At 43.5% G+C, this 15,285-nt stretch overlaps 1 protein-coding gene across 1 annotated transcript in view; it reads left to right on the forward strand.

The window, feature by feature from the left end:
- Positions 1-13,226, forward strand: part of SEPTIN14 (septin 14) — an 89,106-nt gene extending 75,880 nt beyond the window's left edge. The window contains exons 8-10 of the mRNA XM_017867300.1: positions 2,422-2,590; positions 5,382-5,413; positions 13,110-13,226. Of these exons, the coding sequence (XP_017722789.1) occupies positions 2,422-2,590; positions 5,382-5,413; positions 13,110-13,226 (318 nt within the window). The remainder of the gene's footprint in view (positions 1-2,421; positions 2,591-5,381; positions 5,414-13,109) is intronic.
- Positions 13,227-15,285: the final 2,059 nt, after the last annotated feature.

Here is a 15,285-nt window from a genome sequence, read left to right on the forward strand (position 1 = left end):
GGCCAAGCCTCAAGTTTTTTTTTTTTTTGAGATGCAGTTTGGCTCCTGTCACCCAGGCTGGAGTGCAGTGGCACAATCTCAGCGGCCACCACCACACCTGGCTAATTTTTTCTATTTTTAGTAGAAATGGGGTTTTGCCATGTTGGCCAGGCTGGTCTTGACCTCCTGACCTCAGGCGATCCACCCACCTCGGCCTCCCAAAATGGGATTACAGGCATGAACCACTGCGTACAACTTTATTCTTTTTTACTTGAAAAACTCCCTTAAGCATTTCTTTTAAGGTAGACCTAGTGGTCCTGAATTCCCTCAGCTTTGTTTGTCGAGGAAACATGTTATTTCTTCTTTCTTTCCGAAGGATAGCTTTGTCAGACATAGTATTAGTTGCTGGCAGTTTTTTTCTTTCAGCACTTTGAATGTATTATTTGATTCTCTCTTGACCTGCCAAGTTTCTTCTGAGAAATCTGCTGATAGTCTAATGAAGATGCTCTTTTTTTTTTTTTTTTTTTTTTTTGAGGCGGAGTCTCGCTCTGTCACCCGGGCTGGAGTGCAGTGGCCGGATCTCAGCTCACTGCAAGCTCTGCCTCCCGGGTTCACGCCATTCTCCTGCCTCAGCCTCCCGAGTAGCTGGGACTACAGGCGCCCGCCACCTCGCCTGGCTAGTTTTTTGTATTTTTTAGTAGAGATGGGGTTTCACCATGTTAGCCAGGATGGTCTCGATCTCCCAACCTCGTAATCCGCCCGTCTCGGCCTCCCAAAGTGCTGGGATTACAGGCTTGAGCCACCGCGCCCGGCCATGAAGATTCTCTTGTCTATGTCATGCCACTTTTCTCTTGCCACTTCAACATTTTAAAAAATCTTTGACTTTTGACTATTTGATAATATTGTGACTTTGTGAGTATCTATTTGGTTTGAACCTCTTTAGGAATCTTTAGGCTTCATGGATTTGGTTGTCTAAATCTTTCCCATGATTTAGGCAGTTTTTAGCCATTCTTTCTTTAAATAAGCTTTCTTCTCCTTTCTCTACTTTACTTCTCAAACTCCCATAACCTGACAGTGGTTTGCCTAATGGTATCTCATTGGCTTTCTTTTCTCTCTCTCTCTCTCTCTCTGTCTCTTTTTTGAGATGGAGTCTCTCTCTGCTGCCCAGGCTGGAGTGCATTGGTATAGTCTTGGCTCACTGCAACCTCTGCCTCCTGGGTTCAAGTGATTCTCCTGCCTCAGCCTCCCAAGTAGCTGGGACTACAGGTGTGTGCCACCACACCCAGCTACTTTTTGTATTTTTAGTAGAGATGGCGTTTCACTATGTTGGCCAGGCTGGTCTTGAACTCCTGACCTTGTGATCTGCCTGCCTTGGCCTACCAAAGTGCTGGGATTACAGGTGTGAGCCACCACGCCCGGTCTTCTTTTCTCTTTTTTATTCTTTTATTTTTTGTCCTCTGACTGGATAATTTCAGAAGATCTATATTCAATTTTACAGATGCTCTTTCCTGTTGAAGTTTACTATTGTGTTATATTGCCCAGTCTGGTCTTGAACTCCTGGGCTCAAGCGATCCTTCTGCCTTGGCCTCCCAAAGTGCTGAGATTACACGCATAAGCCACGGCATTCAGTCAGTCCCAGCACTTTGGGAAGCTGAGGTGGGAGGATCACTTGAGCTCAGGAGCTTGAGACCAGCCTGGGCAACATAGTAAGACCTTGTCTCTCTCTATTTTTTTTTTTTTTGAGACGGAGTCTCGCTCTGTCACCCAGGCTGGAGTGCTGTGGCCGGATCTCAGCTCACTGCAAGCTCCGCCTCCCAAGTTCATGCCATTCTTCTGCCTCAGCCTCCCGAGTAGCTGGGAGTACAGGCGCCGCCACCTCGCCTGGCTAGTTTTTTGTAGATTTTAGTAGAGACGGGGTTTCACTGTGTTAGCCAGGATGGTCTTGATCTCCTGATCTCGTGATCTGCCCGTCTCCTTGTCTCTATATTAAAAAAAAAAAAAAAGAAAGAAAGTATTTGGGAGGCCAAAGCAGGAGGATCACCTGAGGTCAGGAGCTCAAGATCAGCCTGGCCAACATGGCGAAACCCTGTCTCTACTAAAAGTACAAAAATTAGCCGGGCATGGTGGTGCCTGCCTGTAGTCCCAGCTTCTCGGGAGGCTGAGGCAGGAGAATCACTGGAACCAGGAAATGGAGGTTGCAGTGAGCCAAGATTGTGTCACGGTACTCCAGCCTGGGCAACAGAGTGAGACTCCATCTCAAAAAAGGAAAAAAGAAAGAAAAGAAAAATTGCATATCTGAGTGTTTACTCCTGAGTTTTGAGATTGTTTTAAGATCATGCTCTACTCTGATGATTTGGGTTTGTTTGATCAGAAAAAAGCATGTTCTTCTGGGTGCTCAGCCACACTGTACTTTGGTGTCACAACTGCACATTGGTTTCACAGCTGCAGGACAAGTTCGAGCATCTTAAAATGATTCAACAGGAGGAGATAAGGAAGCTCGAGGAAGAGAAAAAACAACTGGAAGGAGAAATCATAGATTTTTATAAAATGAAAGCTGCCTCTGAAGCACTGCAGACTCAGCTGAGTACCGATACAAAGAAAGACAAACATCGTAAGAAATAATAGTTTCTCTTACTATTCTGTTTGAGAGCCTTATCATTCTACATCTCAACTTTCTGTGAGATTGTCTTTGTAGCATTTAACTCTGATTGAAATTCTCATTTTAAAAATTGGCTTGCTTATTGTATATTTTCCCCAACTAAAGTGTGAACTCCTAGCAGGGCGTGGTGGCTCATGCCTATAATCCCAGCACTTTAGGAGGCTGACGCAGGTGGACCACCCGAGGTCAGGAGTTCAAGACCAGCCTGACCAAAATGATGAAACCCTGTCTCTACTAAAAACACAAAAATTATCTGGGCGTGGTGACTGGTACCTGTAATCCCAGCTACTTGGGAGGCTGAGGCAGGAAAATCACTTGAACCTCGGAGGTGGAGGTTGCAGTGAGCCAAGAACTCACCATTGGACTCTAGCCTGGGTGACAAGAGCAAAACTCCGTCTCAAAAAAAAAAAAAAGTGTGAACTCCCAGAAGGCAGGTCCTGTGTCCATCTTTTTAGATTCTGTATCTTGGCACTCAGGACGCAGACTAACACGAAGATGATAGTCAATCAATATTTGCCAAAATGAAAAAACAAAAGAAACATGTAACATCGTGTAAAAGGAGCTGGTTAGGTGGAGAAATTTCTTTACCATAGTCCTGCTTGTGGATCCAGTAGTGACTTACATTTTATATCCAAATAGAAGCTGGAGGCTTTGTTGGGGACTCACAGGCATAAAATATTAAGTTATACAAATCTAATTAATAGGCCTATTTTCCTTTTTAAATTCTACCAATAATTTCTTGATAGTTTTTACGATAAACAGTTGGATTTTGATGAGAACTCCCATGCTTTTGTGTGAAGACTTAAAACTGATACTAGAATAAAGAATTCAAAGGCTAGAGAAAGTCAGAGCACAGTGAGAAGCCATGAGTTGCATCTGAATGATAATATTATGTCTTACAGATTTGGAGTACATGCTGAAGTTATCAAAGTTATAGAAAATAAGGCCAGGTGAGGTGGCTCACACCTGTAATCCCAGTACTTTGGGAGGTGGAGGTGGGCAGATCACTTGAGGTCAGGAGTTTAAGACCAGCCCAGCCAACATGGCGAAACCCCATCTCTACTAAAGTTAGCCAGGCGTGGTGTTGTGCATCTGTAGTCCCTGCTACTCAGAAAGCTGAGGCAGGAGAATCGCTTGTACCCAGGAGGCAGAGGTTGCAGTGAGCAGAGATTGTGCCACTGCACTCCAGCCTGAATGACAGAGCGCTATGAGTCACCACACCTGGTATGAGCCACCGTGCCCGGCCCACAATGACTTTTATACATGTTGTTAAATCATCTTACAGATCTTATAATTTGGGCAAGAAAACTTTTACTAAATGGTCTTTTAATGGAAACTCTACAAGAACCAGAATCTTTGCTTTGTTCACTTATGTATCCTTTCCTAGGCCTAGAACAATATCTGACACATAGCGGCAATTATTTGTTGAATAAATGGACCCAGCAATAGTACATTAGCTATGCTATATGCATACATTACAGATGTAGATTATTGACTTTCAAAAGATAATTAATGTAACTTCTTACTGCTTCTGAACATGTTTGTGAGTTATATTGCTGAGGCACCTTTATCTTCTCATTCTTTCATCTTAACCCAATGTTATTAAAACTGAAATCAACAATATTATTCATATTTAAAAATAGTATCTACCTTATAAAAATTATCACTCTGCTGCATTTGAGAATAGACTTTTTAGGTAATAATGGTATAATCCATAGGGTTTTTGAGGGCACAGAAGGATTCCTGCCAACAGACATTTTATTTTCTATTTTCCAAGAGCTATAAAATATGATATTATATGATACTATAAGGCATATTTTTACTGTTTTCATAATTTTTTCTAAAAAAGTGTTTGTTTTCTATATAACTGTTAACTTTGTAAGTAAATATTTGTCTCTTCCAGCTCCAGTTTTATGTGAAATAGAGTTTCCAGATTTATGTAGCATGGAAAATTTTAATAAGTCAGAGTTACTGATTTTTGCCACTCGTTTTCTCAATTATTTACTTCTTTTATCTTTAGTTGATTTTTTTTTTTGTAGTGACAGTTTTGTTTTATCTCGTTTCTTTTGGGTATATTCTAGTGTATTTTGTTTTTGTTTACTATGTAAAATACATATAACATCCAAGTTATACATTCTAATTTGAATTTCCTTTCAACTAACTCAATGACTACCAAAAGTCAGTGCTATAAGCCTACTCTTTTTAGGTATTGATGCAACAAATTATATCTTTATTCATTGTACACCACCTAACAAATTATAATTGCATTTACGCATTCCTTTAAATCCTATAGAAAATAAAAAAGCCGGATTACAAACAAAATACAATAATACGTTTTTCTTTGTTTATGTATTACCTTTACAGAGAGTATATGTTCATATAGCTTGCTTATTTACTTATAGCATTAATGCCTAGAGTTCATTTATTTCAACCTGAAGGACTTTTAACACTTCTTGTATCGCAAATTTAGAGATAAATGGATTTTTTCAGCTTCAAAAAAAAAAAGCTGGAAATGTCTTAATTTCTCCCTCATTTTTGAAGGACAAGTTTTCCAGCTATAGATTTCTCAGTTGACAGGTTTCTTCATTATTTTAAATATATAATCCACTGCCTACTGGCCTTCCAAGTTTTCTGCTGAGAAATCAGCTGCTAATGTTATCTGGATCCCTTGTCTGTGAGAGTTGCTCTTCTCTCTGAGCTTTCAAGATTCTCACATTGTCTTTTTTTGTTGTTGTTTTTTGAGGCAGAGTCCTGCTTTGTCACCCAGGCTGGAGTGCAGTGGTGTGATCTCAGCTCACTGAAACCTCTGTCTCTTGGGTTCAAGTGATTCTCCTATCTCAGCCTCCCAAGTAGCTGGGGCTACAGGTATGTGCCACCATGCCCAGCTAATTTCTTTGTATTTTTAGTAGAGACGGGGTTTTGCTATTTTGCCCAGGCTGGTCACAAACTCCTGGCGTCAAGCAATCTGCCCAGGACTACCATTTACCCAGCAATCTCATTACTTGGTATATACCCAAAAGAAAATAAATCATTCTACCAAAAAGGCACATTCACTTGTATGTTTATCCCAGCACTATTCACACCAGTAAAGACATGGAGTCAACTTAGATGCCCATCAGTGGTGGACTGGATGAAGAAAATGTGGTACATTTACACTGCAAAATACTACATGCCATAAAAAAGAATGAGATCATGTCTTCTGCAGCAACATGGACATAGCTAGAGGCCATCATCCTAAGAAAATTAACGTAGAAACAGAAAACCAAATGCTACATGTTCTTACTTACAAGTGGGACATATGGACATACTTTGGGTACATATGGACATAAAGATGGGGACAGCAGACACAGGGTGCTACTAGAGGGGGTAGAGGGAAGAAAGGGGGAAGGCAGAAAAGCCACCTATTGGGTACCATGCTCACTATCTGGATGATGGGATCGTTCATACCTCCAACCTCAGCATCACGCGATATACTCATGTAACAAACCTGCACATGGACTCTCTAAATCTAAAATAAAAGTTGAAATTATACAATTATTTTTAAAAATTACACGTATATATACTTATTGGCACTCTTAAAGACTGTTGGGGCACAAAAAGACTCAATCACAGAACCGACCCAACTACAAAAATGGATTGATTTAATCACATTAATTGATTTAATCACAAAGATGTTATGATGGAAAAGTGAAGCCATCATAAGAAATATTGAATATCTAAAATAGCATATTTAGATATTAAATTTTAAAAATATTTCGAAATAATACAAAATAAAACCTTTTATTGTGTATCACAAAAGGTGCTGTCCTCAAAAATACATGGATCATACAAATTCATCATAAAATACACTTTTTTTTTTTTTTAAGACAGAGTTTCGCACCCAGGCTAGGGTGCAGTCCTATGATCTCAGCTCACTGCAACCTCTGCCCCCTGGGTTCAAGTGATTTTCCTGCCTCAGCCTCCTGAGTAGCTGGGATTACAGGCACCGCCACCATGCCCAGCTAATTTTTTGTATTTTTAGTAGAGATGGGGTTTCACCATGTTGGCCAGGCTGGTTTTGAACTCCTAACCTCAGGTGATCCACCTGCCTTGGCCTCCCAAAATGCTGGGGTTACAGGTGTGAGCCACCACACCCAGCCCAAAATACACATTTGTAACACACAAGTCAAGAAATAGAACATTAACAGCACCCCAAAATACCCATACCCCTTCCCAAACATTGTCTTCTTTTTTTTTTTTTTTGAGACAGAGTCTTACTTGTCACCCAGGCTGGAGTGTAGTGGCATGATCTTGGCTCACTGCAAGCTCCACCTCCTTGGTTCAAGCCATTCTCCTGTGTCAGCCTCCCGAGTAGCTGGAACTACAGGCGCCTGCCACCATGCCCGGCTAATTTTTTGTATTTTTAGTAGAGACGGAGTTTCAGGCTGGTCTCCATCTCCTGACCTTTTGATCCACCCGCCTCCGCCTCCCAAAGTGCTGGGATTACAGGCGTGAGCCACCGCACCCGGCCAACATTGTCTTCTCTTTCCTCCTCAAGGGAACCCCCATCCTGACTTCTAACACTGTAGATCACCTTAGCTGGGTTTGTTTTTGTTTTTACCTTATATAAATGGAATTATGCAGTTTGCATGCTTTTGTGTTGGGCTTCTTTTGCTCAACATTATGCTTATGAGATTCATTTACACTGCTATATATAGCTGTGGTTTCTTTTTTTTTCATTACTGTGTACTGTGCCCTTCTGTGATACACCACAGTTTATTTAGTCCTTCAACTGCGAATGGACATTGGGTTGTTTCAGCCTGGGCTATTACAAATAATGCTGTCATGCCCATTGTTTTTAGATGTCTCTGGGTGCACATTTATATTTAGAGAGAGACATTTAAAAGCAAGATTAAATATATATTCTTGTTGCTCTACAATCTTGTCGACTCTTTTAATTGTAGTAATTCTGGTGGGTTTGTAGTGGTATCTCATTATGGTTTTAATGTGCATTTTCTGATTTATTAATGAGGCTGAACACTTTTTCGTGTTTAATGGTCATTTAATGATTCTCTTCTGTGAAGCATCTGTTCCAAATGTTTTCCTGTGTTTCTACTGGGTTGTCTTTTCTTTATCGATTGGCTGGAGTTTATATATTATTGACGTAAGTCCTTTGAGACTTGTAGGCGCTACAAATGTATTTTCCTCTCTGTGGCTTTTTAGTCTTTCAATTATGTCTTTTGACAGCAAAATTTCAGTGTGGTCAGATATTAATCTATTAGTCTTTTCCTTTATGATTCATGCTTTTTTTTTTTTTGAGACGGAGTTTCACTCTTGTTGCCCAGGCTGGAGTGCAATGGCATGATCTCGGCTCACTGCAACCTCTGTCTCCTGGGTTTGAGCGATTCTCCTGCCTCAGCCTTCTGAGCAGCTGGGATTACAGGCATGTGCCTCCACGCCTGGCTCATTTTGTATTTTTAGTAGAGAGGGGGTTTCACTATGTTCATCAGGCTGATCTCGAACTCCCGACCTCAGGTGATCTGCCCACCTCGGTCTCTCAAAGTGCTGGGATTACAGGTTTGAGCTACTGTGCCTGCCCTGATTCATGCTTTTGAAATACAATTTAACAGATCTTTTCCTAATTTGATGTCCTGAAGGTATATGTCTCTATTACCTTCTAGATTAGTGCTGTCCAATAAAAATAGGAAGCCACATATACAATTTAAAATTGTCTAGTATCCACATTAAGAGAACAAAAATAATCAGATAAAACTAATTTTAGTAATGTTTAACTCAGTATATCCAAATTATTATTTCAAAATTTTAATGTTAAAATTGAGATTATTTTTAGTTTTTTTTCCTACTAAGTGCTTAAAATTCAGTGCAAATTTTACACTTAATAGCACATCTCAAGTGCTCAATAGCCATACATGAACAGAGCAATTCTAAAAGATTTATTGTTTTTACCTTTTCACATTTAGGTCTATGGTCTATCTGCAATTGGTTTTTTTATTATTATTATTATTGAGGCAGAGTCTCACTCTGTTGCCAACGCTGGAGTGCAGTGGTGCCATGTTGGCCAGGTTGGTCTTGGACTCCTCACCTCAGATGATCCGCCCCCCTCGGCCTCCCAAAGTGCTGGGATTACAGGCATGAGCCGCCGCACCTAGCCTAATTTTTGTACTCTTAGTAGATACGGAGTTTCACCATGTTGGCCAGGCTGGTCTCGAACTCCTGACCTAAAGTGATCCACCCACCTCAGCGTCCCAAATTGCTGGGATTACAGGCATGAGCCACCATGCCCAGCTGATTTTTTCTAATATCAAAGTAATCACCAGGGTCTTCCCTTTTCTTTTGATTCATTTATTTTCTTGGTTCTGAAATGTTTTTTTAAAAATATGAAATGCTTAATGAATTTGTGTGTCATCCTTTCCCAGGTACCATGCTCATCTTCTCCATGTCATGCCAATTTTAATTTATGTGCTGCTGAAGTGAGCACTGCTTCTGGATTTATTTATTAGTTAACTTATTTTTGAGACAGGGCTTCACTGTGTCTTCCAGGCTGAAATTCAGTGGCATGATCGTGGCTCACTGCAACCTCCGCTTTCCAGGGCTCAAGCAATCCTCCTGCCTGGGCCTCCCAAAGTGTTGAGATTACAGGCATGAGCCACTGTGCCCAGCCTGGAATGTTTAACTGCTGACTTTGATGCTTGGTTTTGGTTGTACTAGATACTCCCACTACTTTTTTCTTTAAAAATTACTGGTTTGTTCAGCTCCTTAAAAATATCTTTGGTGTTTTAGACATCAAAATATGTGAGGCCAGGTGTGGTGGCTCATGCCTGTAATCCCAGCATTTGGGGAAGCCAAGGTGGAAGGATCTCTCAAGCCCAAGAGTTCAAAACCAGTCTGGGCAACATAGTGAGACCCCGTCTCTACAAGAACTAAAAAATCAGCTGGGTATGGTGGTGCACGCATGTAGTCCCCGCCCTTGGAAGGCTGAGGCAGGAAGATCTTGCTTGAGCCCAAGAGAGCGAGGCTTTAGTGACTCATGATCATGCCACTGCACTCCAGCTTGGGTGACAGAGTGAGACCCTGTCTCAGAAAAAAATAAAAAGTAGATTAATAAATGGAGAAACATTTTCTATGCTTCAGGTGACTTTAAAAATTAGGCCTAATCTTGACTGGGCACGGTGGCTCACACCTATAATCCCAGCACTTTAGGAGGCTGAGGCGGGTGGACTGCTTGGGGTTGGGAGCTCGAGACCAGCCTGGCCAATGTGGTGAAAGTCTATCTCTACTAAAAATACAAAAATCAGCCTGGCGTGGTGGCAGGCATCTGTAATCCCAGCTACTTGGGAGGCTAAGGCATGAGAATCACTTAAACCTGAAAGGCAGAGGCTGCAGTGAGCCAAGATCATGCCACTGCACTCCAGCCTGGGCAACAGAGTGAGACTTGATCTCAGAAACAAAAACAAAAAACAAACAAAAAAAAAATTAGGCCAATTTTTATTTACAGTTTACTCTTTAGTTTTCATCAAAGCAGTTTTCTGGTTTTTTGTTTTTTTTTTCTTTTGAGACGGAGTCTCTCACTGTCACCTGGGTTGGAGTGCAGTGGTGCGATCTTGGCTTACTGTAACCTTCCAGGTTCGAGCGATTCTCCTGCCTCAGCCTCCCAAGTAGCTGGGATTACAGGTGCCCACCACACCCAGCTAATTTTTTGTATTTTTAGTAGAGATGGGGTGTCACTGTGTTAACCAGGCTGTTCTCAAACTCCTGACCTCGTGATCCACTCGACTCAGCCTCCCAAAGTGCTAGGATTACAGGCATGAACCACTGTGCCCAGCCATCAAAGCAGTTAACTAGCATTTAGGGTAGATGGCCAGGCGTGGTGGCTCAGGCCTGTAATCCCATCATCTGTTTGGGAGGCAAAGGTGGGAGGATCACTCTAGTCTAAGAGTTTGAGACCAGACTGGCTAACATAGTGAGATCCCCATCTCTACCAAAACAAACAAACAAAAAAAACCAAATAGTCAGGTGTGGTGGTGCAAATCTGTAGTCCTAGCTACTCGGGAGGCTGATGCAGAACTACTTGAGCCCAAGAGTTTGAGGCTGCAGTGAGCTATGATTGTGCCACTGCACTCCAACCAGGATGACAGAGCGAGACCCTGCCTCAAAAATAAATAAATAAAATCAAATAGACAATAGAATCTTCTGAGCTTTTCACCCTTTCCACAGGGTATAGGTGTCTGCAAGAAATAGTGAATGTTACAGGTAGACATTTTTCATTGCAGCATAACTAGGATACTTTTTCTAACCATGTTTCTGTGCAGACATAAATTCAGGCATTGTGCAGATGGCTCAGTTTGAAGGGCCTTTTCTTTTTTTTTGAGGTGGAGTCTTGCTCTGTTGCCCAGGCTGGAATGCAGTGGCGTGATCTTGGCTCTCTGCCACCTCCACCTCCCAAGTTCAAGTGATTCTTGTGCCTCAGCCTCCCAAGTAGCTGGAATTACAGGTGCATGCCACCACACCCAGCTAATTTTTGTATTTTTAGTAGAGACAGGGTTTTACCATGTTGGCCAGGCTGGTCTTGAACTCCTGATCTCACATGATCTGCCAACCTTGGCCTTCCAAAGTGCTGGGATTACAGGCACGAGTCACTGTGCCTGGCTGATACCCTCCTCTTAAGTCTGGATTAGACCTGCTGGCTTGCTACTTTTGTTTTGTTATGAGACAAGGTCTTGCTTTGTCCTCGAGGCTGGAGTGCAGTTGTGTGGTAGTCCACTGCAGCCTCAACCTCCTGAGCTCAAGAGATCCTCCTGCTTCAGCCTCCCGAGTAACTGGGATCACAGGTACATGCCACAGCTTCCACTTAATTTTCTGTAGAGGCAGGGTCTCACTATGTTGCCTATGCTGGTCTTGAACTTCTGGCCTCAAGTGATCTTCTCACTTCGGCCTCCCAAAGTGCTGGGATTCCAGGCGTGAGCCACTGTGCCTGACAAGAAATAAGAAGGTTTAATTTATTGGTGTGAGCTGTCCAGTTGGCTGTGCTCAGAGTTGCTGATGTAAGGGGGGTTGAGGGCTAGGGTGAGAAGCCGTGATCCTTTCGAGCTTCTCTGCACCTCCACCTTCTGGAAAAGGGCAGGGTCCCCAGGGTCAGACTCCCTGCTAACTCTTGGTGGGCCCTGACTCAACACCCTTCTGACTTGTCATTGTGGTTCCTGGCATGTGGCACCAAGCACTATTTTTTTTTTTTTTTTGAGTCAGGGTCTCACTCTGTTGCCCAGGTTGGAGTGCAGTTGTGCAGTCTCAGCTCACTGCAACCCTGACCTCCTAGGCTCAAGTGATCCTTCTGTCTCAGCCTCCAAAGTAGCTGGGATCACAGGTGCCTGCCACCAGACCTGGCTAATTTTTGAATTATTATTATTATTATTATTATTATTTTAGATATACTGGGTATCCCCATGTTGGCCAGGCTGGTCTTGAACTCTGGGAGGTTCCTCCCACCTCAGCCTCCCAAAGTACTGAAGTTACAGATGTGAGTCATCACCACTCAGGCAGAGCTTTTTAAAAACCAAATTGAGATTTTATTTCAAAATTAAAACAAGATTTTAAAATGTTTAAATTAGGCTGGGTGCATTGGGTCACACCTATAATCTTAGCACTTTGGGAGGCTGAGGCGGCAGGATTACCTGAGGTCAGAAGTTCGAGACCAGCCTAGCCAACATGGTGAAACCCTGTCTCTACTAAAAATACAAAAATTAGTTGGGCGTGGTGGTGCATACCTGTAATCCTAGCTACTTGGGAGGCTGAGGCAGGAGAATCGCTTGAACCCAGGAGACGGGGTTGCAGTGAGCCGAGATTGTGTCACTGCACTCCAGCCTGGGCGACAGAGTGGGACTCTGTCTCAAAATAAATAAATAAATAAAATGTTTAAATTATTTTCTTAGCCAGGCATGGTAGTGTGCACCTGCGGTTCTGGCTATTTCGGGGGCTGAGGTAGGAGGATGGCTTGAGCCTGGGAGATAGAGGCTGCAGTGAGCTATGATCATACCACTACTTTCCAGCCTGGGTGACAGAGCAAGACCTTGTCTCAAAAAAAAAAATTATTTTCCTCTCAGTCCCAGGTATTCTAACAAGCCTTGACGGCCCCCGTTTTGAGATTACAGCCTGTGGCAAGGGCCTGGCAAACAGGTTCTCTGTGCAGAATTGAGGTCATTGTGGAGTAACATCTCCTTGGGCTGCATCAGCCTGTGGGTGAAAGTAAAGTTGGGTGCGGTGGCTCTCCCCTGGATTCCTTGATGCTTTTAATATCCTGAGTCCTCTACCCCACTCTGCACGATCCACATTGACACTCGTGCACCAAGGTACGTGGTGTGGCCCCAGTGCCCACAGGATCGCTTGTGAGAACTGCTCCTTCAGCCCCACCTGTGGCCTCTCCTTCTCCCAGGTGAAGTCTGGCTCCTGATGTTCATGCCACGCTCCTTCTCACCAGGGTGCACACGCATCACTGCCTCCGAAACACCTGATTGAAACCTGTTCCTGGTGGGGCCACCTCACCTCTCCAGGATGGCTTTCTCTGAAACCAGTTCTTCCATCGCAGTGGAAGTAAAGAAAATTATGAAAACTGGCTGGGCTCATGCCTGTAATCCCAGCACTTTGGGAGGCCAAGGCGGGCAGATCACTCGAGGTCAGGAGTTCAAGATCAGCCTGGAGAACATGGCAAAACCCTGTCTCTACTAAAAATACAAAAAATGAGCATAGTGGTGTGTGCCTGTAATCCCAGCTACTAAGGAGACTCAGGCATGAGAATTGCTTGAACCCGTGAGGTGGAGGTTGCAGTGAGCTGAGATCTTGCCACTGCACTCCAGGCTGGGCGACAGAGCAAGACTCTGTCAAAAAAAAAAGAAAAAGAAAAAAAGAAAATTATGAAAACTCTCTCTTGAATATATGGGTACCTCCTGAAGAGGGAGGTGGCTGAGGGGAGGTCCTGGCAGGTGGGACAGAGTATCCTGGCAGGGTGGGAGCTGGGACTTCAGTGTATTCAGTGTCTGGACCTCAGTGGTGCCCTCTGTGACAAGTATCCATCTGCATCCACTGACTTATATGGGGGATCCTGGAGAAAAATCAATAATATGGTTTGGCTGTGTCCCCACCCAAATCTCATCTTGAATTTCAGTTCCCATAATCCCCACATGTTGTGGGAGGGACCCAGTAGGAGGTAATCAAATCATGGGAGCGGGTTTTTCCCATGCTGTAGTGAATAAGTCTCATGAGATCTGATGGTTTTATAAAAGGTCAGTTCCCCTGTACACGCTTTCTTGCCTGCTGCCATGTAAGATGTGCCTTTGGTTTTCCTCTGCCTTCCGTCATGATTGTGAGGCCTCCCCAGCCATGCTGAACAGAGTGTCCACCTCTTTCCTTTATAAATTACCTAGTCTCAGGTATGTCTTTATTAGCAGCATGAAAATGGATGAATACAACCAACTTCAATAGCTTAAGTGGGTCCAGCCACCACTCCAAAAGATAAAGGATTATAAACCATAGTGGCCTCCACACAGTGCTAACTCAGCATATGTGCAGAATATAAGCTGCGGGGCTATGGTGGCCTCCACCTAGATTTCAAACGTATTGAGCAGCCGGGAAGTCCCAGGCAGAAGTTTGTCCCAGAGGTGGAGCTATTGCAGAGACCCCCCCACCAGGGCAATGCCTAGTGGAGCTGTGAGAGTGGGGCCACCTCTGAGATCCAAGAACTGTAGAGTGTTTTTTGTGTTTGTTTGTTTGTTTTTTGAGACAGAGTCTTGCTCGGTCACCAAGGCTGGAGTGAAGTGGCACAATCTTGGCTCACTGCAACCTCCACCTCCTGGGTTCAAGTGATTCTCCTGCCTCAGCCTCCTGAGTAGCTGGGATTATAGGTGTGTGCCATCACACCCAGCTAATTTTTGTATTTTTAGTAGAGATGGGGTTTCACCATGTTGGCCAGGCTGGTCTCGAGCTCTTGACCTCAGGTGATCCGTCCACCTCGGCCTCTCAAAGTGCTGGGATTACAGGCATGAGCCACTGTACCTTGCTGAACTATAGAGTGAATAATGTGCAACTCCAGCCTGGGAGAGCTGAAGGCATGATACTTCAACCCATGACAGCTGCTGCGTGAACTGAGCCCAGTGGCCACAGCAGTATAGTAGCCCTATAGTGCTAGCTCTAGAGAGGCAGGGCTGCTCTACGCTTTGGGGACTCAACCCTCCCAATGTGTCCAGGTAGCAGTGCAGGAAATAAAAGATTATTCTGGGTCTTAAGATTTAATTTGTCCGCCTTGTTGGGTTTGGACTTACTTTGGGCCTGTTATTTCTTTTGGCCTATTTCTCCTTTTTGAAATGAAAACGTGTGCTGGGCATGGTGGCTCACACCCGTAACCCAGGTACTCAGGAGGGTGAGGCAGGAGAATCGCTTGAACCTGGGAGGTGGAGGTTGCAGTGAGCCGAGATCGCACCATTGCACTCCAGCCTGGGCAACAAGAGCAAACTCCATCTCAAAAAAAAAAAAAAAAAAAAAAGAAAAAGAAAGAAAAGAAAACGTCTACCCTATATCCCTATATCTGTCCTACCATTGTATTTTGGAAGCACATCACTTTTTTTTTTAAATTTCAAATGCTCACAGCTGGAGGAAGATTT

Source organism: Rhinopithecus bieti, unplaced genomic scaffold (assembly GCF_001698545.2).
Source record: "Rhinopithecus bieti isolate Rb0 unplaced genomic scaffold, ASM169854v2 scaffold_3947, whole genome shotgun sequence".
Taxonomy (NCBI): Eukaryota; Metazoa; Chordata; class Mammalia; order Primates; family Cercopithecidae; genus Rhinopithecus; species Rhinopithecus bieti.